We start from the raw sequence: 24,238 nt of genomic DNA, 5'->3' as shown, positions 1-24,238 counted from the left end.
TACGTTTATCTACAAAAGAGGAACAAAATAATGCAATGAAGTCAAATCAACAAACGAATGAAGTCAAGTTTCTCCAGAAGTCGGCTCCAGACAACTATTGCTTGTGTGTAATGCATTCATTTAAATACAAAGAAAAGACCCTATGATAGAAGCACATTGAAGGATTGGTACTAGAATTTTGAAATGGAAAGCTTCAAAAACAAAACAAAGGGATTTGACTGTCCAGTCATGTAGTCCCAATAATGACCTTTTCTCAGGACGATAGTAATCTGTACAGGTTTATGTACTACAGACAATATTGATAGCTCAGTTATGCAGTTTATATTTGTACCATATATAGCTGACTTTTTTATATGGAAAATTAAATGAATGTAAGGGTTTGAATGAAATATAAACATTGAGCTGCAGATTCAGAAACTGACCAGGCAACAGATTGTTTAAAAATGAGAAAAATGTTCCTAAAAAAAAATCCCTTTAAGAAAGTTGCCTAACTTGAGAAATATGACATGTGATACCATCTTGTTGATTCAGGGCGACCGCTTCAATCCGTAGACATTTAGAAGAGAGGGAAAGGGACAGTTTGGTGTCTTTTAGTGGCTTGGCTCTGCAGAGTTCTTCTGTAAGTCTCTCCAGAAAGAGAGAGCACAAGAAACAGAATTGTTTTGGCCCTTCCCCCTGTCTAGAACTTCTTCCTCAAATAAGGATTCATTTAGCTTCTTCAAATCCAAGTTTCTGAGTTTTTACATTGAAAAGAATCTGTTTTTTTGTTCTGCTGTACAGCAGAGCATTTGCAGCACACCAAACAAATCTTCTTGGCCCTAGTATCTGGCTTTTCTCTTCTTTTTAAAGCAATTAAAGGTCTGTTTAGATATAGGGAGCCAGATTTGTCCGTATCTCTGAACTTAGTTGCAGAAAGCTGAGGTAGGGTCTGCACCACTTGGATGTAAAGGCAAGCCCTTTCCTAAAGCAAGAAATGATGCAAGCTCACAAGTGGTTGGAGGGTTTTGTGTGTGGGCACCTTCACTTTGCGTCCCTCATTTCCCCAAATTCCTCCTTCATTGGGTCTCTCAAGCACCATCCTGCTCTTGTTAGCCAAAGAAATTTAATTTCTAGATGTGGTTCATGGACAATACTGAAATATTATTCTTGTTACAGTATGGAACGTAGGTGCGTGTGTGTGTGTGCGTGCGTGCGTGCCGGGGGGTAATCATTTGAGATGACAGTTGCAAAATATATGGCTTATTTCCTAGAATAGTTAAGGCAATCTTATAGAATGGATATAGAATTCATGTTAGAATATTCTATGTAAAATCTCTTCCTTAAACCTCCCAATAACTTACAAAATTAGCATGTTTTTCTTCAAGCTGATCCTTCCATTGACAGTCAGCTCAGCATTGATGGAAGCAACTGGAGTGTACATTGTCACTTTCAAATAAAACTATTGCTGATGCAGTGTGAAAAGCCAAGCTTGGTTAAAGCAAGCACCTGCAGTATAATAGTCTAAGACAAAAAATAATTATGCAATTGTTTCAAGCTTTTGCTTGAAATTTCGCTGATTAATCATTATTGTTTTAGAAAGAAGACTTAATGCTAAGTATTGTATGACTACACAAGGTGCAAGACAGTGAAGAATCAGATCTCCTGTATTAATAGTTGACCTGTACGTAGCACTTTACATTGACAAAAGCTGTACACATTTACATTCATCCTGTGACTGTTCTGGTACTGTATGATTGTATAACCATCAGATGTGGGTGTTCTAACTAGTGAAAATTGCCCTGGCTTCTCTAGCCTTTGTGTTTTTACTACTTGAATTATTCAATAATTAGAGAGAGGGTAGCTTCTCTCTATAAGACAAATGGACTCTTCAAAATATTTATACTTCTTTATCAAAGTATTTTCACTGGATTTCTTTAACATCTGTCAACAAGTTTCTCTTCTGTTCTTTAACCCTTTTCTCTTTAAACAGGAAGAAATGAGCCTAAAGTCTGAACGCAGAGGAATTCACGTTGATCAGTCAGAGCTACTGTGCAAGAAAGGATGTGGTTACTATGGAAACCCTGCTTGGCAGGGCTTCTGCTCCAAGTGCTGGAGAGAAGAGTACCATAAGGCAAGGCAGAAGCAGATTCAGGATGACTGGGAGCTGGCCGAGCGGTAACGATGCCTCTTTATTCCTTCATCCCTTGCAGTCAGATGGCTTTGCCAAACAGTATGGCCATCTTTTATTTATAGTCCTTTTTACCCTTGTTGCCTTCAGTTGCCAGCTATGGGCTTTGCAGGAGGAGACCGAATCAAATTTCTGATGCCAAGGAAGAAATTTGTAATTTGTGACATTTTTGCATAAAAAACACTTCAAAAAAGCATTGCTATGTGGTGATTAAGGACAGCAAAACAAAAGCCCAATAAATATCCTACATAATCTACATGGTAAAGTCTGGAATCCCATGACTAATACTTGGCAGTGTACAAACTCTTTTTAGGACCATTTTATTTCAGCCTTTTTTCTCAGATGCTGATTAAATACATTATAGCTGATTATACTTCTCAGCTAATATGTTTGTCCTGGCAGTAGCAAGAATTAAAAATGCCACCATTTTCAGCATTACCTGAAATTCATAGTTCCTCTACTGTGAAACATGGTCATCAGCATCTTGGTTTTAGCCAATAATTAATACGAAGTTTCAGTTTTAAGTACTTTTGTTACTTTATAAGCAAAGTTGGCAAAAGTAAGTCTTGTTTCTTTAATATAGGCTTGTCTACCCTGGGGAGCTATTCCTGATTAGCTATTTCTGTTGAACTCCATATTGGGCACTCTTAAGTCTGGTCTACACTAGGGGGAGGATCTATCTAAGATATGCAACTTCAGCTATGAAAATAGCGTAGCTGAAGTCAACGTATCTTAGATCGACTTACCTCCTGTCCTCACGGCGCGGGATCAACGGCCGCGGCTCCCCTGTCGACTCCGCTTCCGCCTCTCGCTCTGGTGGAGTTCCGGAGTCGACGGGGACCGCGTTCGGGGATCGATTTATCGCGTCTAGATGAGACGCGATAAATCGATCCCCAATGGATAGATCGCTACCCGCCGATCTGGCGGGTAGTGTGGATGTACCCTTATTCTGGAATAAGAGCGTCCACACGTGGAGATAAGCAGAAATAGTTAATCTGTTTTAAATGCACATCCTACCTTATTCCAGATCAAATTTCATGTGTAGTCAAGCCTAGCAACAAAGATTTGTTTTTTTACATTACGACTGAGAAGATGTTTTTGCTTTATGCCCATTCAATAAATGGCATTTTGGTAACTTCTGCTATCTTCAGCTGGCCTGGAAATGTCCAACTGTGATTTCCAATGCATGTTGCACCACAATTATCCATGCCTCCGTTACTTGCAGGCTGCAGTACTATAATGCTAAAGTTTTTACCCTTGAAGTTTGCGTGCGTGATTCAGCTAGTGGAGAATGTAGCCACATCTGTCATTAAGGGTTTGTCTACACTAAAGTTTTTTTTTTTTTTTAACTTTAGTTGATTGCCAGTTAACTTGCATTTGCTACTCAACAAACATTGGTTCCAGCATATGAACGTTTATGGCAGATCCTAGAACTCAATCCAGAATAAATCCCAAACATCTTTGGAATGTCCAAGCTAGAATGTAGATACTGATTAGCTAACTCAAGTTAACTGACAATCAGTTAATTCAAGTTTTAAAAAAAACTCAGAAAACCTCATGTAGACATACCCTAACTCAGTGGTGTGCAACCTGAGGCCTGTCAGGGTAATCCACTGGCGGGCCGCGAGACAGTTTGTTTACATCGACCGTCCACAGGCACGGCTACCCGCAGCTCCCAGTGGCTGCGGTTCACTGTCTGTCACCAAGATTGGCATAGACCAAAACAAATTTATAACCTCTAGAGGGGGCAGGTAATAAGGGTGGTGGTATTTTTGTAATTGTCTAAGTACCATGGTGTTGGGCCTGTAAGAAATCCTTTTACGAAGTGATAACTTTTCACTGGGGATGTGGAAGCAGCAGATCAGCTCTTTATGATTATGATTAAAATGTTTAGAATAGTAAATACAATATGCTTTAAGACACGGATAAAACACAATCCCTGCCTTGAAGAGCTACAATGAAGGTGAAAGGACAAAGGTTTTTACTGTGTTGACCGTGACGAAAGGAGAGATTTATATAATAACAAGGAAGTGATGCTTGGAAGAAGAGTTGATATGGGGGTGAGGGAGGAGAACAGGCCTGGGGCGACAGAAAGAGTAGTGGATTTGTCAGTGCACGCTAATTTTTGTTGGTGCTAACTAACTAAACAGTCCCAAATTCTTTTAATTTTAGACTTCAGCGAGAGGAGGAAGAAGCCTATGCTAGTAGTCAGAGTACACAAGGGGCACAGTCGCTCACCTTTTCCAAGTTTGAGGAAAAGAAAACCAATGAAAAGACACGCAAGGTGACAACTGTGAAGAAATTCTTCAGTGCGTCTTCCAGGACAGGAGCTAAGAAGGGTAATTCTTATATTTCTTTAACCATTACTGTATAATGTATCCCTTTATGGATTTGTAGAAGGCTGTGTATAATGGTTTACCAAATATAAGCCAATAACTACTTTGTATATGGACCTCCATCCTATACTTATATCGTTACAAGGTCATAGTCATCTCCAGTCTTAGAAATAATACTGATAAAACTACTGTTTTGAATCTACTCTACTGTTTTCCAGAACTCCCATGCTGTTTTCTTTGAGGTGCTTTACAAACTGTATGCACAAATAAAGCCTCTAAAACCTGAATTCCCACTGAGTTGTTAGTAGTTCCTCTGATCAGCATGCAGGGGACATCATAATACCATCCGATGTGACGGCTGACTCTGTATTGATGGAACTCCTGGATCACTTTACACTATTGACAAGAGTTATGTGTGAATAGTTTTCAGTCTTCCCAAACTATTTGCCACTAAAAAAAGGTGTGAAAGGGACTTGAAATTATAGGATCTGTAGACAGTGCATACCTGTGATTAACTCAATTAAAACAAGTTTTGCTGGTCTTGGGTTAGTCTAAATTAGTGGTTTTCAACCTTTTTTCATTTGTGGACCCCTAAAAATTTTTGAATGACGGTATGGACCCCTTTAGAAATCGCAGGTTGAAAACCACTGGGTCTAAATGAGCGGTGGTTCTCTTTACAATATACTCCATGTAATTTGGCCACGTTGGGTGTCCCATCCCAAGAAGCTTAGACTAGTTAGCAGAAAATGAGTTACCTGCCTTCCTAAAGGTGTTGGGTGAGGGTGCCACACGCTTGCATCCGAGACACTCATGTTTATTAATTCAAACCTTTATTTGAAGCTTTTCTTGCAATGATAATTACTATTGAAGCAAGATACGACAGACATACAGAAAAAGATAATGGCCAGTTACCTTCTCCTGCGGTATAAGTCACTCATGATGGGTTTCCCCAATGAAGCTCCAACTATCCTCTCACGTTTTAAGACACTTCTACACATCCAAATTACATATTGGTTAGTTCTTTCCCAATCACCATTAAGTATCATAATATTATGTATCTTATGCAACTCATACAGTATGCATGTGTAAGCTTCAATTTGCAGGACTTTTGCTGCCCATGCTATTTTCATGTTATTTCTCTTTTCTAATTGGGTTATTACCACTGACCATGCCTACTTTGACCAGGTCACCCTACCTGATATTAGGGACTGTTTCTCTAATTGCCTCTTAGCAGCACATTTTGTGTATCTGTTGTCCTCCAATTTAAGCCCATCCTGTGCTCAAAACATTCCCTTTGTCCTGTACAGCAGCAGCTGTAAGCAAGTTCACTTAACAAATTAAGAGCAACACTCCACTCATTCAAACAAAGCTGAGGCCAGCCAAGTCATCACAAGTATCCGCTTGATATGTAACCCATTCTTATGACAATTCCCAATAAAGGCCAAGGGGCTGACATTAGAAACTGTTCAGAAGACCGGTTCCCTTCACCGCTTCTTGCGTTAATATATCCCTGAAACAAAGCAAATGGAATTTTCTCCTGGTGTCACTGTTTGTAAAAGATCCTATGAATACAAAGCTGTGCTAAGGAAGTTTGCAGCTAAACCTCTTGTGTTTTCTATATTGAGTATGAGGAACCTTAGTATTCTTTCTGGGTTGCTTTGTCAGTTAAAGTCACTATGAATAATCCTATAAAATGTTATTGAGGCTTCTTTACATATGTTTTATGTAACAAACGATACTGAGGAGCATCTGAAGTCATATAAATATTAATTAGGGCTTCTGATTTTCAGTTTCAGTTGATAAACACAAATCACTCCTGACACACACACAAAAGATACTTTTATCTAAGGGCTTGTCTACACAGAGCAGTAATGCGGAAAACAGGGATGTGATTTCTAAAATGCACTAACCATGTAGACGCTGCTGGTGCACAATAAAGATTCCCTACTGCACCTTAAGGTAGCTCTGCTGAAAAAAGAACTATGTTAAAACACATTAGGAAACATTACAGACTACAGTAGTATATACTGTAATGGGTAATGTCTGATTTACATTACACCTCTACCCCGATATAACGCCACCCGATATAACACAAATTCGGATATAACGCGGTAAAGCAGTGCTCGGGGGGGGGGGGGGGGGGCTGCGTGCTCCGCATTATATCAAACTTGCTTTGATCCACCGGTTTCACCTATAACACGGTAAGATTTTTTGGCTCCCGAGGACAGCGTTATATCGGGGTAGAGGTGTACTCATTACAGTATGTGCAAGAGAGCTCTGAAAAACCCTGCTTTTTTGATATGTACGTAAAATTCAAAAATTGCTAAAAATGAAACAAACCTTAAAAAAACCCAGAAGCCCTAATATTACTAATGTTGTAATGATGTAAATAAAGTTACTAGTTAACTGCCAGGAGTCATAAAAGGTAACCTTAGATGGTACCATGTTACACTTCTAGCAAAGTGATTTACTTTATCAGAGCAAAAGCAAACAATGACCAGCACTTGCAGGGAACAGCTATGATAAACTTTAATGCAAGCACCTTGACAAATGTAGGCTCCAGTAGAGGTGTAACGAGCAAATGTACATATTGGTAAACCAGTGTAATAAATTCCTTCTTGCATAGGACAACAGCCTCTTCACCCAAACATTCATTTTAAGAATTAGCCTTACTAAAAGTGACTTTCAAATCATTTAACAAAACTACCTTTATGTTAGCAGTATGTGCTTAATGTCCACAATAGCCAGACTAATAGAAAATTCAATTTAAAACTAAACTTTAAAAAATGGGCTAAATGCAGGGACTGAATGAAGCACATATTTGAAATGGCTGGAGTAACGATGGTTTCTGGCAAGCATTCACTCTCCTCAAAATCTTTTCAATAAAGATGCATATGGACATGGGTATCCTTTTGACTATGTATAGGCTTGGGTTTTTTTCAGAAACATGATGAGTTTTTAAATTAGTGGACAATTTACTGTTTAGAAGTAATGTTGAAAGTGGGATGACTCCAACTCCTGTTAAAGGAGAAAGTTTACAGGAACCTTATTCTTCAAAAATGCTTCCAGCCTGAAGTTCTATTCACAACCTTATTGGAAATAGCTGTGTGGAAGGGTCCTGTGACACGGGTTTTTGTTGGAACCAAGGGTCAGCTACATTTTCAATGTGATAATGGCATGGTTTAGGAATTGTAGGGGAATACTCTATGAATAATAATAGATTATAAGATCCTGAGTTTTAGTAATATTCAATAAACAGATGTCTAAATGTTGTGGAAATGCACTTTTGAAGCAGTAAGCAACACCACATGTTCTGAAGACTTCAGATAATTTTGTAAGGAAAATTAAGATGGTGTAACCCATTTAAGAAAAATAACATGAATAAACATTGTTTTAAAAAAACAAAAAGGGAGTTTCTGGAGCAATACGAAGTTTGTTCTTCACTAAATATTTGTTATCCATTGTAGAGTCTGTTGAAAGAGAAGAAAAATTGCATCGTTGTCTTTGCATAGCAATAACTTAAAAAAAGAAACTAACTAATTATGTGATTGTGTGCTTTGGCTTGGACAAATGGCTGATAGAGAACTTGACTCTTGAGGAGGAACTCCAAAAGGCATGGAGTATATTTTCCTATAAAGGAAAGGTGACATTGCTGGGTCTCAGTTTTGTAGACACACTGCATATTTCCTTGGGATAAGAAATGAAATATACTTTGCTTTCACTTTGGAGTGTCCGCCTCTCAGTGCATGAATGCCACCTGGTTAAACACAAAAGCATCTCCAATCCCTGCTGTCTTAACTCCTTGTCCCTGATCCAGAACAGTAACATTCATTCTTCTCATTCCCATGTTCTTCCCTTCTTCTTTTTTTTTGGGGGGGGGGGGGGGAGGGGTCCTGTTCTCCTTACCACTTGATACTCTTGCTCTTGGTGTCTTGCTTGCTTTTGCATTTATTCCAGCTGCTCAAGAGAGAAACCTTAAGCAAGGACAGCTTGGGAGGGAGCGAAATGCTGATAACATTCTCAGGGACTTGAAGGAGATTTTTACTCCCTCCTGGGAGCTGGCTTCCCCTACTGAAGGTAACACAGCACAGCTTGGAGAGCTGTCTGCTTGTTCTAGTAAGTTTATTTAGTTGGGCTTTGCAAAATCCAAACTAGGGTTGTGCCAGCTATAACTTAGGCCATTGAATATGGTGATGATGACAAGAAAGGCAATGCTTGAAATCATTATGTACATTCTAAAGCTAGTTTATGATAAGTGAACTTTGAACCAACAAGTTGCCTTTAGGAAGGAAAAAATGAAACTCAAATTTCTTAGAGATTTGTTTCCTTGCACAATACTTCAGGAATCAAACTATAAAAGAAAACAAATTTCCATTTTTTAAAAATAGTGAATGAGTCTGTATGCTGCTTCATCTTTATTTAAAAAAAGCCTCTAAAGTGCTGCACTAAAAATAACTACGCTAGAAATGGGACTTTAGTTTGTGTAAATTTGTTTGAATTATACCCAGTAAATTCTCAAAATGTGTCTTCAGGCCATAGTTACATAAATCAGGGGAAAGCAATTTTATGTTATGAGAGAAGCCACTTTTTTATCGTCTGAGTTGAATAATAACAAAATTGACAAAGTAACTGCTCTAGGATCTTGTCCAAAATCTTAGCCATAGCATGTTGTTTGGCATTCTGATGTTCTGGTCTCTAAAGAAATGCGAAATTGCAAAGTGTCTTTATTTTACAGAATATATCGGGTATATACACATGTTTGGGGATTTTTGGGGGGGAATACTAGAAAATACTTTTTTTTTCATATTCTTATTCATTGACTTTAGTCCAAGTAATGGCACAACCGTAGTGTGAAGCAGCTGTAATGCTAATGTTCTGCTGTGGCACCCAATTGCCACATAGAAATGAATGAAAAAGGAGATCTTCATGTAAATGATGTTTATCCTCCTTGTAAAAATGATCCTTAAATCCCCACACTTCTGTTTTTTGTATTGTGTTGATACATCTCCTCTTGCAGGCTCTGCCTAACCTGCTCAAATGGGCTTTATTCCTTTTCTGTGATTAAATTATCAGTAAATATGCATGCTCACTTACTATGGAATAAGTGTAGTAAAGTGTATCACTGAAATCACATATCTTACAGAATGTAATGAGCAATACACAGTATGCTGCTTTACATGTCTTAAGCCAAAATTTCTGTGTAGAGAGTAGTATCAAATAAAATTGCAACTTCCCCGATTCATATTAAATTATTACAAATTTGGGTGCTGTGACTATTAAAGAGTAAAGTTTATTTTAAATTAGAGAGCAAATGAAAACTGCGCTCAAATTTTGTAGCCATGTCTGTAGTAACTGTATCGAGATGGAGGCTATTCATATTTTACCTTTACTAAGCTGAAACTGTCTCTCATGAAGCTTTCTAAACAGAGCTTTTGTAGTCCTTAAACAAAAACTAGAAACAGCAGAATGAGGCTGCCATTTTTAGGGATATCTAATCAGCCAAATGTCATAGGAATAGATGGATGATAAAACTTCATGCTGATAAATTTGAATACTGAAGGAAACCAATTAGTTAATACTCCACATTGATTTAATGGTGAATTAAAATACATTATTATAAAATTATTTGATATAATTGAGTGAATACTCTTTCAAAATTAGAGCTTTTTTCTTTTTAATTGTATTTTATAAAGTGCATATTCTTAACCAACTAGTTATGTGATACTAAATTTAGTAAATTATTTACTCTGTCATGGTAATCTACTAGATTGCATTTAAGTAGTATTCAAATTACTATGTAGACTCCATTCTTGCATACCGCACAAAAATCTCTGCTTTGAATCTTCAGAATTTTTTTAAATTCCTCTTTATACTTAAAGAACAACCTTTGGGTATAAATAGAAATGAATGGATTTGCTTTAGCAATATTGATCGTAACTGATAGAATTCAAATACTTCTATTTATATGGCTTATAAGGAGTAGAATTTTAACATATACTGGTACAGTAACTCCTCGCTTAATGTTGAAGTTATGTTCCTGAAAAATGCTACTTTAAGCGAAACGATGTTAAGCGAATCCAATTTCCCCATAAGAATTATTGTAAATAGGGCGGGGGTTAGGTTCCTGGGAAACTTTACATATGCACAGTATAGGTTTTAAACAAACAATTTAATACTGTACACAGCAATGATGATTGTGAAGCTTGGTTGAGGTGGTGAAGTCAGAGGGTGGGATATTTCCCAGGGAATGCCTTACCGCTAAATGATGAACTAGCACCCGGCTGAGCCCTCAAGGGTTAACATGTTGTTAATGTAGCCTCACACTCTACAAGGCAGCACGAATGGAAGGAGGGGAGACAGCATGGCAGAGAGACAGACACACTGTGTGTGTGTGTGTGTGTGTGTGTGTGCGCGATGCACATTCCCCATTAAGTACGCTGACCCCACTCTAAGTACATTGCCTTTTTAAGTAGATCAGCAAGCTGAGACAGCAGCTGCTGCCAGCAAGCTCCCTCCGTCCTGAGCCCTGTGGTGTTCCCCCCCGTACCCTCTCCCCCGCTCTGTGGAGATGGGGTAAAGGAGCGGGGAGGGGGACACCCTGACGTTAGCACCCCTCTTCCCTTCCCCCGCACAGCAAGCAGGAGGCTCCCCGGAGCAGCTCCAAGGCAGAGGGCAGGAGCAGCACACGGCAGTGGGAGGAGGGACAGCTGAACTGCCCGGCAATTGATAGCCTGCTGGGTGGCTGCCACACAGGGAACTTAGGGGAGCTGATAGGGGGACTGCTGGTCCACCCTGGTTCCAAGCCCCCACCAGCTAGCTCCAACGGGCTGCTCTTTCTGCAAGTAGTGGACAAAGCAGGCGGCTGCCAAACAGTGTTATAAGGGAGCATTGCACAACTTTAAACGAGCATGTTCTCTAACTGATCAGCAACATAACGAAACAACATTAGCTGGGATGACGTTAAGTGTGGAGTTACTGTAACTGCGTTACTGCTAATAGTGTCTATACTGATTTCCATCAAGAGAAGACTATATTGCTAATTGAGACGCCCTTGAAGAGTCTCTCTCTTAAACATTGCTGGTCAAATTCATCCCTGGTGTACAACTCCATTGAAATATGTGAAGTTAAACATGAGAGATGAATCTGACATAGTGTTGAGCCTATAAAAATCCTATTGAGTAAGAAACAAAATTAAATATATTAACTTAATGGACAAATTATTTTCCTCTTATTTAAAGGAAATCTTTGATTTTTTTGAAGTCCTGCATGTATGGCTACTGACACAGTGCATTCTCTTGTTCTGCATGTCATAAATGGGCTTGTTTGCGTTGAAGATCTGCTTATTAAGAATATTTTCATGTTTTTTCTGTCTCTTTGCTTCTCGCTTTTCATCATGTTCATTTACATCATCTTACATTCAATCATTCATTTTGACAGTGTTGGCTGGCAGACTGAGAGGTGGGTGTGCTAAACTTGGGTAGAGAAGATCCTATCAAGTTTGTATGTCTGTCTTGTAAAGTGCAACCAATATTTTCTGAAGTACGTGTTTCCAGAAGAGAAATGTGTGGAAACCCCATGTTAATGTATACATTTCCAGCTTTGTAAACTTGCATCCACTACAGAAACAAATCCCACTAAACAAAAGGTAGGGGATTTCCCATCTGTTGTTGAGCTCCGTGTAGAAAACTGGAGCATATTTGGTGTTTCTGCTCTGAGTCAAACATTAAAGCCAGATTCTCACTTACACTAACACTGCTCTGGCAATATAAAGGGGTTTTCAAGTGAGCATGTAACTGTAACTTGCACCGACGTTGTCTCCTTTATACTGTCAAAATTAATGTGAAGGGTCATTAATGTAAATGAGAATCTGGCTTTAAATATTTGTGAATGTTAGCTTAATAAGCAGTTGCCTTTAGTGGTGGTTCAACATGTCACTATTTAATCCTGCTTTCTTCAGAAAAGAAAAATTCATCTTTATGTATAAAAGTTTAAATTAGGTTTGTCTTGCTATAATTTTTTTAATCTGATACATTAACTGATTAGTACAATTAATCTCTAATTGTTTCTAATTTTCCCAGCAGAGATTCATGAAGCTAAGGCTCCTAGCCCTTCAATAAACAGGCAGGTCAGCATTGAGACAGATCGAGCGTCCAAGGAGTTTATAGAGTTTCTCAAGACCTGTCATAAATCTGGCCAAGACATTTATAAGCAGTGCAAAATGTTTTTGGAAGCAATGCATCACAAAAGGGTAGGTATATCACATGCATTATATAAGTGACACACATTAAAAATGAGTGACTTAGGCAGAAACAAAAGATTTTAATCCTTTATACAAGGGGTCCGCAACCTTTCAGAAATGGAGTGCCGAGTCTTCATTTATTCACTCTAATTTAAGGTTTCGCGTGCCAGTAATACATTTTAATGTTTTTAGAAGGTCTCTTTCTAGAAGTCTATAATATATAACTAAACTATTGTTGTATGTAAAGTAAATAAGGTTTTTAAAATATTTAAGAAGCTTCATTTAAAATTAAATTAAAATGCAGAGCCCCCTGGACCAGTGGCCAGGACCCCGGCATTGTGAGTACCACTGAAAATCAGCTCACGTGCCACCGGTTGCCTACCCCGGCTTTGTACAAAAAGCTATATCGTCAGTTCTCCATTGAAGTATTGATGTGGCTGTAGTGCCACCTAGGGTTGAAATGATACAGCATTCATAAGGCCCTTCAGTTTTGGTTTTTATTTTGTTTGAAATTTCTCAAGATTGTATTGGTGCTTACTATAAAATTTGAAAGCTTAAAAAAAGGTGCAAAAAATAACTTCACAGTTTTCTGGGTAAATATTGGGGGACAGGAGGACAGAAAGCAACAAATAGAGAAAAGTAAGAGTACTGAATGTAAACACAGTTTAATGCTGTGGTTTATTTCATGGACTATATATTAACAGTACATACACTTACACAAGCATGTGTATGCATATATTCCATTACACTGGACTAATTTATTAACATAAATGCAGTATTGGATTTTCTCAAGATAATCAGTATTTTTGTGTACTCCAAAATTTGGGGAAAATGGATAAGAAAAACAATAGTTTTTATAAAACCTGGGAATTTTTGGGGTTTTTTTTTTTGTTTTTGTTTTTTTAAATGAAGGGCATTAAACATTGAGTATCTACTGTTAATACTATTTTCTTCTGTTTCAACTATAGCAATACAAATGGCAACCTGAAAATTAACTGGAATTTCAGATTGTCACCATTTTCATTAGTCCCCCTTCCTTTCTCTCATTTATAAGTCATAGAAAAATCAGAAGATTTGTGAACCTGTCTCTTACTTTCATAGAAAATAAAGTTGAGTATAAAATGCTTTTAAGGCTCGTGGAACTTTAAAATGTTAAAATTATTCCTTTTGTCATTCCAAAATATAAGTCATTGCTTTTGCTCCTTTGAAAACTGAGGCCACCCTCAGCTTTCTGATGCCAGTTTGCTTGTGTGCTTGTACAAACACCACTGAAGCTCTAGGAATTGGTCATCAGCTGAGGAAGACTGCTTCTCTGTCACTACCTGTGTAAATGGTTCTGTCATGAAGTTTTCCCTCCAAGTAATACTTATTGCCTTCTTACAGCACAGGTTGCTCTTTCTGTGCACACACAACGTGTGAGTGCATGCTTAAGTTCCATTGACTTTAATGAGACTTAAGGACATGCTTAAAAGCTAAACAAGTGCTTAAATGCTTTGCTGAATAGAAATGGCTTGCTGAATCATGGTCCAACACTAGAAATTAATCTTTGTGTTCCAATGGTTACTGCCATTGTCAGTAGTAACCGCACTTTTATAGTGCCTCCATTTCAAATTGCTTTAAAAATGTTAACAAATTAAGTGTCACAACTTCTCTCTTAGGTCAACAAACTCTGTTTCCATTTTACAAATGAGAAAATTGAAGCATGAAAAGATTAAGTGACTTTTTCCGGGTCACACAGGAAGCCTGTTGCAGTGCCCAGCCCCATACTTTAAATACAGCTCCATCATTCCACCCATTCGTGTTTGTGGCATTGAGCAGAACAAATAAACGTGGTCTTCAAATCACAATACCGAGAAGATAATTTGTCCTGTTTCATGGTTCAAATAAATCTGTGTTCTGTAGAACTCTTGCTGCTGTTAGATATTTTCCATGAAAGCATAGGTACATGACTACTTCTATGCCATTTACCGTTTGTGTGGCACCATGCTGTTTTTTCACTTAATATCAGTGTTCTGTCCTAGGAATTAAGTATTGAGGAACAATCTGAATGTGCCCAGGACTTCTATCAAAACGTAGCAGAGAAATTACAGACCCGTTCAAAAGGTATCAGACTCTTCTTTCTCTCACACCTTATCATTGAAACAGTATAATGTTTAGGCCACTTGCATCTCCTGAATCTCTCATGTTCGTTCTCTCTCTCTCTCTCTCTGTGACATTGTTACTTTTTAATAGTAAACACTCAGATTAGAGCTATTCCAAGTAACATCACTGTATTTAAGATTCTGTAAAGTTCTGCCATCTAAATTAGTTGTCAGAGGGTATTTAAATATTTTAAAGAAACCCTGCCAAGTAACAGTTCAGTTCACAAAACATTTGTTGGGCCATAACTTTATTAAAAAAAAAAAAAAAAAAAAAACCACTAAATTGTTGCTGTTTTTAAACTGGTATATTCAGTCCTTTTTAATTTTCTATTTTTTCATACCTATGCTTTCATCTTTCTTTAAACTGTTCTGCAATTTAACTTGTATTATTTGTATGTAATCTGTCTATTTATCCAGTATTTGGTGTATTCCCTAAACTTGGAATGGGAAGTATCACAATGAGTGTATTTTGAGTGGCACGTACCTTACTGTAATTATTCTCAAAAACTTTAAGCCTTCTTGCCTCTGGGGTAGTTACGTGTGCATGGAAGTGCGTAGTAAGTTCAAAAGGCCTCTAGGTCAGATATTTCATACTATAAAATGCATAGCTGCAGAACCAAAATTAAAATTCATAGTGCAGAGTAATATTTCTCAGTCCACTTCTGTGTCTCTCGAGCTTGTCCACAGTGAGTATAGATCTGACTGTACAGGCATGACTATTCTGACCCTTGAAACAAGCCCACTTTCCTTTTGGTTCCTGAGAGGCAGAAACTCCAAAGTTGAAAGCAAAGTATATTAAATGTCTCCACATTGTAAACTGTGCCAAGGAGCATATCCGTTCAGGGGTTTAAGTAATTTTTTTTAACCTAGATATTAAACCTCTTTGGAGCTAGGAACCTGTTTGATCTTCAGCTTCATGCCTTGCGTGGCCCTAGACATATGGTTATCTCAGAGCATCCACACTCGCTCCTTATTGTTGTATTATTCTTTACTTCTGAAAAGCACTAGATTCGGTACATCAGTACCTATTGTTTAACTCACATTTGACTTGAGCAGTAGAAGGGAATAACTCAGACCTGTGCTGACTCAGTGGTTATTGTGGCCAACTGGCATTAAGTCCTCACAAACAATCCTATGGTTCCATAAACCATCTAATTTACTACGTTTGGGGGATGGGTTTGTATCTTTCAGTTTCCCCAGAAAAAGTTGAGAAAACAATGGACCAGATTGAAAAATATATCATGACTCGATTGTATAAATATGTGTTCTGCCCCGAAACAACTGATGATGAGAAGAAGGATCTGGTTGTCCAAAAGAGAATCAGGTAAGGATTTCTGAAGAGAAATCATCTAGAAGTCCAAAATCGCATGAGTGGTGTCTATGCCACTCATGCCGAAACTAGTATGCAGAAATCTGTGCCCAAGAGTGGCATTAATCTATTAACTGAAGACAAGGTTTTGGATTAATTCTTTTATAGCTTTTTGTTAAAGTAATGGAAATGACTACGCTGGCTTATTTCATTTAAAATAATCATGCACTCACTTGTAGCATATTAATTATAATATAAATGTTTTTCTGGGCAGTAATCTAGTTTCCTTAGTGGGTTGAAGTGCTTGCCTTGTCAAACAGAAGGCTCCTCATATGATCGCTTAATTAAAGAAGCTGTTAGCATACTGTTAACCTTTGCAGCTGACCTCAGACGACTTCACCGCTATGGGTGATGTGTGTTTTCATTTGTTTCTCTTGATAGGGCTTTACACTGGGTTACTCCACAAATGCTGTGTGTTCCTGTTAATGAAGAAATTTCAGAAGTCTCCGATATGGTTGTGAAAGCAATTACAGGTTTGTGAACTATAAACTAGCTTATCTTCTCTAAATTAACTATTTGAAGAAGTAAAAAGTACAAACACCTACTTTTTCATAGAGACTATATTTCCTGCTTTAAACAAGTGTCTACAATCCTGAATATTATATACATAAATTCATTCCTCTGCAGAAACGCTTTGGAAAAATCTTGCTTCTGTAACTCACATTTGTTTCACTGGTATCTTTAGGGGTAGATATGCCTCACTTAGGCCCCAATTCAGCAAAGCACTTAAACCCATGCTTAACTTTAAGCATGAGAGTAGTCTCATTGATAAGGTTGTGATTGGTAAGATTGAGGTGCTTAGCTACCATGCTGAATCAGGACCTTGGAGCATCTCTGTCATCATTCTTATGTGAATCCTAATATTTGTACTGTTTACTTTGTCAACTATTGAGATCAAACAAAACTCTTAGTTCTGCTTTTCGAGAAATGGGTTCAGTTTTTGGATCTGCCACAGACTAATTGTGTGATGTTGGGCAAGTTTCCCATCTATAAAATGGGAATAATATTTCCTTACCTCATGGAAGTGTTGTGAGAATAAATCCAACCATGTTTACTCAGGAACTAGGTTGAAGTGGGAGGCATACTAATACTTAGTTTTCATACAGCATCAAGTAGAGTAAATTAAACACAAATAGTGCAATCTGATAGCAATCCAGTGGGTCACCCTTTACATATGGATTCACTAGTGTGGGCTTCTGATGACTGGAGATCTAACTATATAGGGTTTTTATCTTACAGATATTATCGAAATGGATTCAAAACGTGTCCCTCGTGATAAATTAGCATGCATCACCCAATGCAGCAAACATATCTTCAATGCTATAAAAATCACAAAAAACGAACCAGCTTCTGCTGATGACTTCTTACCAACACTCATATATATTGTTTTGAAGGGAAACCCACCCCGTCTGCAGTCCAACATCCAGTATATAACCCGCTTCTGTAATCCAAGCAGGTTAATGACTGGAGAGGATGGCTACTATTTTACCAATCTGGTAAGTTCAAGAACAGTGTTGATGCTCTATACAATACGATCATCTGCTGTTTGATCAAGGCATTCCCAGCAAAGGTGAATGTCTTAATACTGAAGGAAGCAGAAAATGTAGTCACAAGATAATGTGAAAGTATTCTTATGAAACAGTGTATTGCTGTTCAGGCTGGAGTGCACTCCCTTTCACTTTTCATTTCTTCTTCTTTCCCCCCCCTTCTAAGTTAGATGAACCAAACAATGCTCTGGTTTCATAGCCACTTCTTTAACCAGTTCAGGCCTTTGATTCTGACCAGTGTTCTGCCCGTTCAGACCTGGGCAAGCTTTTATTTTGTAAGAAAAGTGAAAGTTCAGCTACCACTTGATTTATGTTAACCTCAAGGTTCAGGCATTAAAGATATAACAGATGAAGAACCATTAACTTGTAACAGTTTTGAGAAGGTTGACTGACTACCAGCTATTCAAAATCTGTTGAGGCTCAATTATGCAGCGCTTGTGCATGCACAGTTGCCATTTGAGTCGGTGGGAGTTCATCATGTGAAAGGCCTGCAGGATCAAGTCATTGATAGAGAGGGACGGTCCTGTGGAAGTATCCCCAGAACAGGGCAGGCATGTGTGTTTTTGGCTGAACAAAACTATGAACTTGGATACCCTGAAATTTGCATATGTAACACTTCTACGAGAAAAATGATTTTTTTTTCTTAATATGAAATACTTCAGTGTTTGTTCTAAATAATGCTTTCAGAAGGAGAACACATCAAGCTGAGATACATTCCTCCCATTTACTTTTTTAGAAACAGATTAGATAGCGTAGCATGAAATTATGCTCAGTACATAACTAAAACAAATGCACATAGTATAAAGGCTAAATTAAACATGCTGCTGTCAACTTTGTCTTTTCATTCTTTCACTTACTGTTCTTTTTCAAAATGCAGTGACCCCATAGTTTGCAATGGAGCTTCCTCATTCAGTCAGCACACAATTGCTTTGTACAGCCAAGATGACCTGATCTGAGTGGTGTTCTGCAGTTTCTTAAAATGTTAGTTATTTTTATTTTTTGTGAACTGCCTTTTTTTAACCAGGCTACGCTGAGAGGCTTTTCAGGAGAGCAGCAATTTGCTGTCAGGTGATCTATTGAACCATTAAAGCAACCACCATATTGTTTATATAACAGCACGATTAAAATGCAGAACACATGTTGTTATGGGCTATGACTTGCATCATGTACCCTGCAATGACGCACTCTCTCTGTTCTATGTGTAGTGCTGTGCTGTGGCCTTCATTGAAAAGCTGGACGCTCAATCTTTAAATCTAAGCCAGGAGGATTTTGATCGCTACATGTCGGGCCAAACGTCTCCAAAGAAACAAGAATCTGAAAACTGGTCATCTGATGTGTGCCTAGGTGTTAAACAGATGTATAAAAACTTAGACCTCCTCTCTCAATTGAATGAGAGACAGGAAAGAATTGTCAGTGAAGCCAAGAAGCTTGAGAAAGACCTTATAGATTGGACTGACGGAATTACTAAGGAAGTCCAAGATATTGTTGAAAAATATCCATTGGAAATAAATCCAAAAAATCAACCCTTAGCAGCTATTGACTCTGAAAACGTAGAGAATGACAAATTGCCCCCACCACTGCAGCCTCAGGTTTATGCTGGATGATAATTTACCAGGAAAGTATTAACTTCAAAAGGAATTCTTACACACCTATTACTGTTTGCTGCTTGGAAAGGGGAATAAGTTTGAGGCTAAAAAATCAAATGAGTTTAAATCAGTACATTTTTAAAGGTACAATTATTTTGTTTAGAGTGTAATAAATTGTATTTATTTTAGTCAAAGTAGGTTTCTATTAGGCTTTTGTGGTTTTTTGAACTGAATTTAAATTTTCTACACAAAGCCAATGTAATTTTTAAGCAACACTAGTCCATTGACAACTTTTTCCTGAAAGCTTCCTTCTAGGCATGCACTTATGTGTTTTTAAATAATGAGTTTAATTTAAATTTAAGAAGAAAAAGATTAGCAGTACTTCTTGAATAATGCAAGGCTGGGCGTTCTAGCAGAAACTCAAAGGTACCAGTGTTCCAGAGTCTGAATTTATTCTATAGTTGTAATGATGAAAGATATAGTGTAAAATAACTATGTAGAATTGTAAATAGGTTTAAAAAAGTAGTGTTTCAACTGTGCATGGCACCGTGTGTATTAGTACAAAATGATATATAAAAATGTCCATTTTTAGCACCTTTTATTTAGTTCAATATTAACTTCACAGTATATAAGGAAGTACGCCATTAATGTATTTTAGCAAGCTGGGTGATGCAACAGAATGAACTGCAGATTTGAAAGCTTGACAGAACTATGTCATAGTATTCATAGCTTTTAAGCTCCTTCTTTATAATAACTCTTGGGATCTGAAAATGGAAATATTTTTTCATCTTAACATTTTCCTCCATTTTTGTCAGTACACTGGTGGTCTGTTGGGTTGCAGGTAGGTGCTGGTGTTGCTTATTTCTAAGAAGAGAAAGCATTGAAGCAGGTTTTGGAAGGAGAGGAAAATGGCAGACTTGGAACATGTGGTGATAGTTGTGGGGGAAATGGCTCAAATGCTCAGCTAACAGTGACTTACTCCCTTTCCTAATACAGTGAGTTTGTATTGTTTAGCCATTCCCACTAATGGGTTGGGCCTTGACCACTTCCCCCCGCCCCTTTCCCCCCTCCACAATCCAGGCATGCATCATATGAACATGTTTTAGAGGCTGCTTTATTAAGAGCATGACTCTGCTATGAGCAAGAAAGAGTATATTTATTTTTACAAAATTGCACTATTCCAGGCTTTAGTGATTTTTTTTTTTTTTTTTTGAGTACTGAAAGTGAACAAGTTAATCAAGGTTAATACAGTTCACTTCACAAAAGCTTTACATCACTGTGTACTGTATTTCATGTGAAAAATAACCCGGTAGTCCACTTCATAAAACATGTAACCATTTGCAGATTTTTTTTATACTCCAGTGAAACATTTTATATATCATTTTAAATATCTTCCAGTTAATTTAGTCTGCCATGGCTTGTATGTGTACCTGTGATATTTAATGCTTTTCAGAGAGACTTTCCTTAGCTTGGCTAAGGGCTGTTCTTAAGCAACATTAAATTTTTTTCCATCAAGGGGAGGGTACCTATCTCTTCATTGTATTCCATTGCTTTAAAAATACTGATGCTTCAAAATTTGCACTGCAATAATTTCAGACCAAAACTGTGACTTGTCCTATTTTTAATTCTCAAATTGCTGTGTTTAACGGTTTGAACTATGCATTCCTAGTGTTTTAAAGGTAACTAATTACCCACATTTCCCCTGCAGAGATGCAGCAGTGAGTCAGTTGATCACAAGAAATTACTCTGAGTAGTTACTGTACATTGATGAGACTCTGCTCCTAGACTGTTTAAGACCTGATCAATGCTTGTAGTGAGTGTTTATTTTCTCTACATACATTAGGTGCTAATTCTGATATCCAGGTACACATTTGTCTCTTTCCTAAAACTAAATAAATAAAAAAAATGTACACACCTTTTAGCTACTGCATATTAAATTGCTGTTAAATAAAAATATGTGCATTAGTCCTTTGTTAATGAGTTCTTCAAAAATCCTGCTTTTATTGTAATGCCGCTGTTGTTTAAATATTTGTTTACTTATGTCAGGCACGTGCTTTTTTCCATATTTGTGGAGGGGAAGAAACATTGGGTGTTCGTGCTCTAGATTTTGGATATGAACCTCTGACTTTAAATACATCAAAGGGTCTCAGTAGCAGAACTGTTTTTGACCTTGGAAAAAGATCACTGAAACAGAGCAGTGGAGTAGTCAAATGACATGATTCTTCTACAGTGCTTTTCTAGCTACAGTATTTCAAATTCATTTATCAAACCACCAACGTTCTGTCACAGGCATAAATTAAGTCTCAATTACCTCTCTGAGGTGGGTGAATTTGGCTAGGTCTACACTACCCGCCTGAATCGGCGGGTAGAAATCGATCTCTCGGGGATCGAATTATCGCGTCTCGTCGGGACGCGACAATCGATCCCCGAATTGACGCTCTTACTCCACCAGCGGAGGTGGGAGTAAGTGCCGTCGACGGGGAGCCGCGGAGGTCGATTTTGCCGCCGTCCTCACAGCGGGGTAAGTCGGCTCCGATACGTCGAATTCAGCTACGCTATTCGCTTAGCTGAATTTGCGTATCTTAAATCGACCCTCCCCCCGTAGTGAAGACCTGCCCTTTGTTTCATACTCATTTTACAAATGGGAAGACAGGTGGAGAGGTTGTGTGACTTACCCACGGCTCTAGAAGAAGCTGGTGTCAGAGCTGTAAGTAGAACTCAAATCTCTGCATACTTCCTGTGGTAATTTGGGTTCCAGTCTAGCACTTAGATAACTGGACTGTGTCTGCTATGGAAAATAAAATGGTGACAGGTTTTTAAAGCAAATGGCTTAAGATATTTAGCCTTGCCCACGGGCAGTCAGTAAACAGACAAACCTATCTACAATGTAAGCTATGTAGATGGCATATTTAAGCAATAATGTACTTTGCACTGTTTAAGATATAAAAGGAAGTTTTTCCCGGTCCCAAAGAGATTATAAGGAAGACAGACACAAAAAGACAGGATACATTGGGAAATCCAGAGCAGGAAATAACTTGAAGGATTTTTATATTTGTATTGGCCCACTTTTGAGGAATCAGAGAATAGTGAGTCTTTATTACTGCTGGAATAGCAGCAGTGGCCATGAACATTTTTCATAGTAAACAGGAGCAAGTACTTGCCAATCAAAATATTTGGCTACCAGATTAGGTCAATATAGGTCACTGAAATGGAGAAGACAGGCTGCTAACAGTTTGTCACAATAACTATATGTTGTTAGTGATTGCTTCTCATTTTCATAAGTGTAGAAAATCCGAACCATAGTTGGTTAATGCTACTGAAAATAGTGCGTTAGGGAATCTCTGATCAATGAGCTGAACGAAGTTGTCTTTGAACATGAACCAACTACTTACTATGCCTAGATCAGAGAAGCTACTTTGCAGTAAGAACTGTTACCAAACTATGCATTCTTCTTTTAGTAGTGTCCCTATGGGTACTCCATGTGAGCATGTGTGTGCGCCTGTGCACTCTTAATTGGAGTTTGTGATCAGCAGTGTCTGCGTCTGCACCCTAGACACTCCCGTGCTCCTGCATGAGGGTACACGGGGAGGGGCTGATCAGCCAGCACTCCAGTTCCTTCTCAATCACCTGCAGCTTGAGACAGAGCATTGTGGTGTCTGTTTAGCTAGCCACTTGGCTTGCTACATCTCTTGCTCATATTTTCTTTATTTCATAGTATTTTCCTTTGATTCTATTTTTTCTGTTTAGCACAGTTTGTACTTTTGGGTTTTCCCCTTCCCCCTTTTTTTTTCTTTGCCTGATCTAGACCTGTGTTTGATTTTTCTCAGGCCTCAATCTGCAGCCTCGAGTTTGGGTTATGCCCGAGACCCAGAGCTTCAAAAACCTGTCAGACCTGCAACAGGTCTTTCCCCTGCAGGGATGGACATTCAAGCTGTCTCCCTTGACTTGGGGAGTCTCACATCCCCTCTAAATGAAACGTCTGTGCAGGTTTCAAGAGTAGATGTAAGAAATTGAGGGAGGACAGGCTAAAACTCCTGTTAATCAAGCAGTCTGAGACCCACGGGGCCTAGGTCACCCCCCTTGTACATCGAATATGCCAACCAGCTTTGCTCTGGCAATAAGTGAAGACGCTGGGGGCCCTGTGCCACCACTCAGACCTCAAAAGTCACCCCTTTGGTATTGGTCTTAGGAGACCTTGTATCTTGTTATGGGCTCCCATCCCCTCCAGTCCCAATACTAAGCTGCTGGCAAAGAAGCAGTGTACCAAGAAGCCTCCCAGAGTGGCACCAGACTCAGTGCCTTCAGGCATGAGGCCTCCAGAGTCCAGGCGAAATGCTTGTCACGCACAGTTTTTCAGTACCATCTCCATTATCACCTGACATACTGACTCCTGAGGATCCCTATACAGAGTCCCAATTGCTCTCCTGACCCCTGTTCCATGAGGACCATCGCACCCTGAATGATCCTGAATCACCTCTTCTAAGCAGGTTTGAGAGAGACTCTTTGCCGGTACCGACTCTTTCTAGAACCTACCTACCCTCCATCCCTGCCATCCTTGATGGTAACTCATCCTCCCGTGCTGCACCATCCCCACACAGACTCAGAGGGTATTGAGAGATATCCAGATGGTACCAACTTAACATCTCCAGGTACCTCCTCACTAGGCAACCTGCACCTCAGTACCATTACAAGTTCAGGGCCTTCCCCAGGCCCAGTACTGGCCCCCTTTGCCCCTGTGATGGACATGGGATGATACCTCATCTGACTTTCAGGTGTCCAGACGAAGGTCCTCTGACTTCCTGCCTCCCTCAAGGTTCAAACTGAGGAGGAAACATTCAGCAGGGGAAATATCC

At 38.6% G+C, this 24,238-nt stretch overlaps 1 protein-coding gene across 1 annotated transcript in view; it reads left to right on the top strand.

Annotated features, from left to right (window-relative positions):
* Positions 1–21,371, top strand: part of RABGEF1 (RAB guanine nucleotide exchange factor 1) — a 69,280-nt gene extending 47,909 nt beyond the window's left edge. The window contains exons 9-16 of the mRNA XM_065418513.1: positions 1,970–2,154; positions 4,340–4,506; positions 12,585–12,751; positions 14,764–14,845; positions 16,075–16,207; positions 16,634–16,725; positions 17,492–17,748; positions 19,005–21,371. Coding sequence (XP_065274585.1) covers positions 1,970–2,154; positions 4,340–4,506; positions 12,585–12,751; positions 14,764–14,845; positions 16,075–16,207; positions 16,634–16,725; positions 17,492–17,748; positions 19,005–19,403 — 1,482 coding nt within the window. The 3' untranslated portion in view covers positions 19,404–21,371. The remainder of the gene's footprint in view (positions 1–1,969; positions 2,155–4,339; positions 4,507–12,584; positions 12,752–14,763; positions 14,846–16,074; positions 16,208–16,633; positions 16,726–17,491; positions 17,749–19,004) is intronic.
* The last annotated feature ends 2,867 nt before the right edge of the window (positions 21,372–24,238 follow it).

Source organism: Emys orbicularis, chromosome 17, assembly GCF_028017835.1.
Source record: "Emys orbicularis isolate rEmyOrb1 chromosome 17, rEmyOrb1.hap1, whole genome shotgun sequence".
NCBI classification, from domain to species: Eukaryota; Metazoa; Chordata; order Testudines; family Emydidae; genus Emys; species Emys orbicularis.
This window is presented reverse-complemented; position numbering and strand designations above follow the sequence as displayed.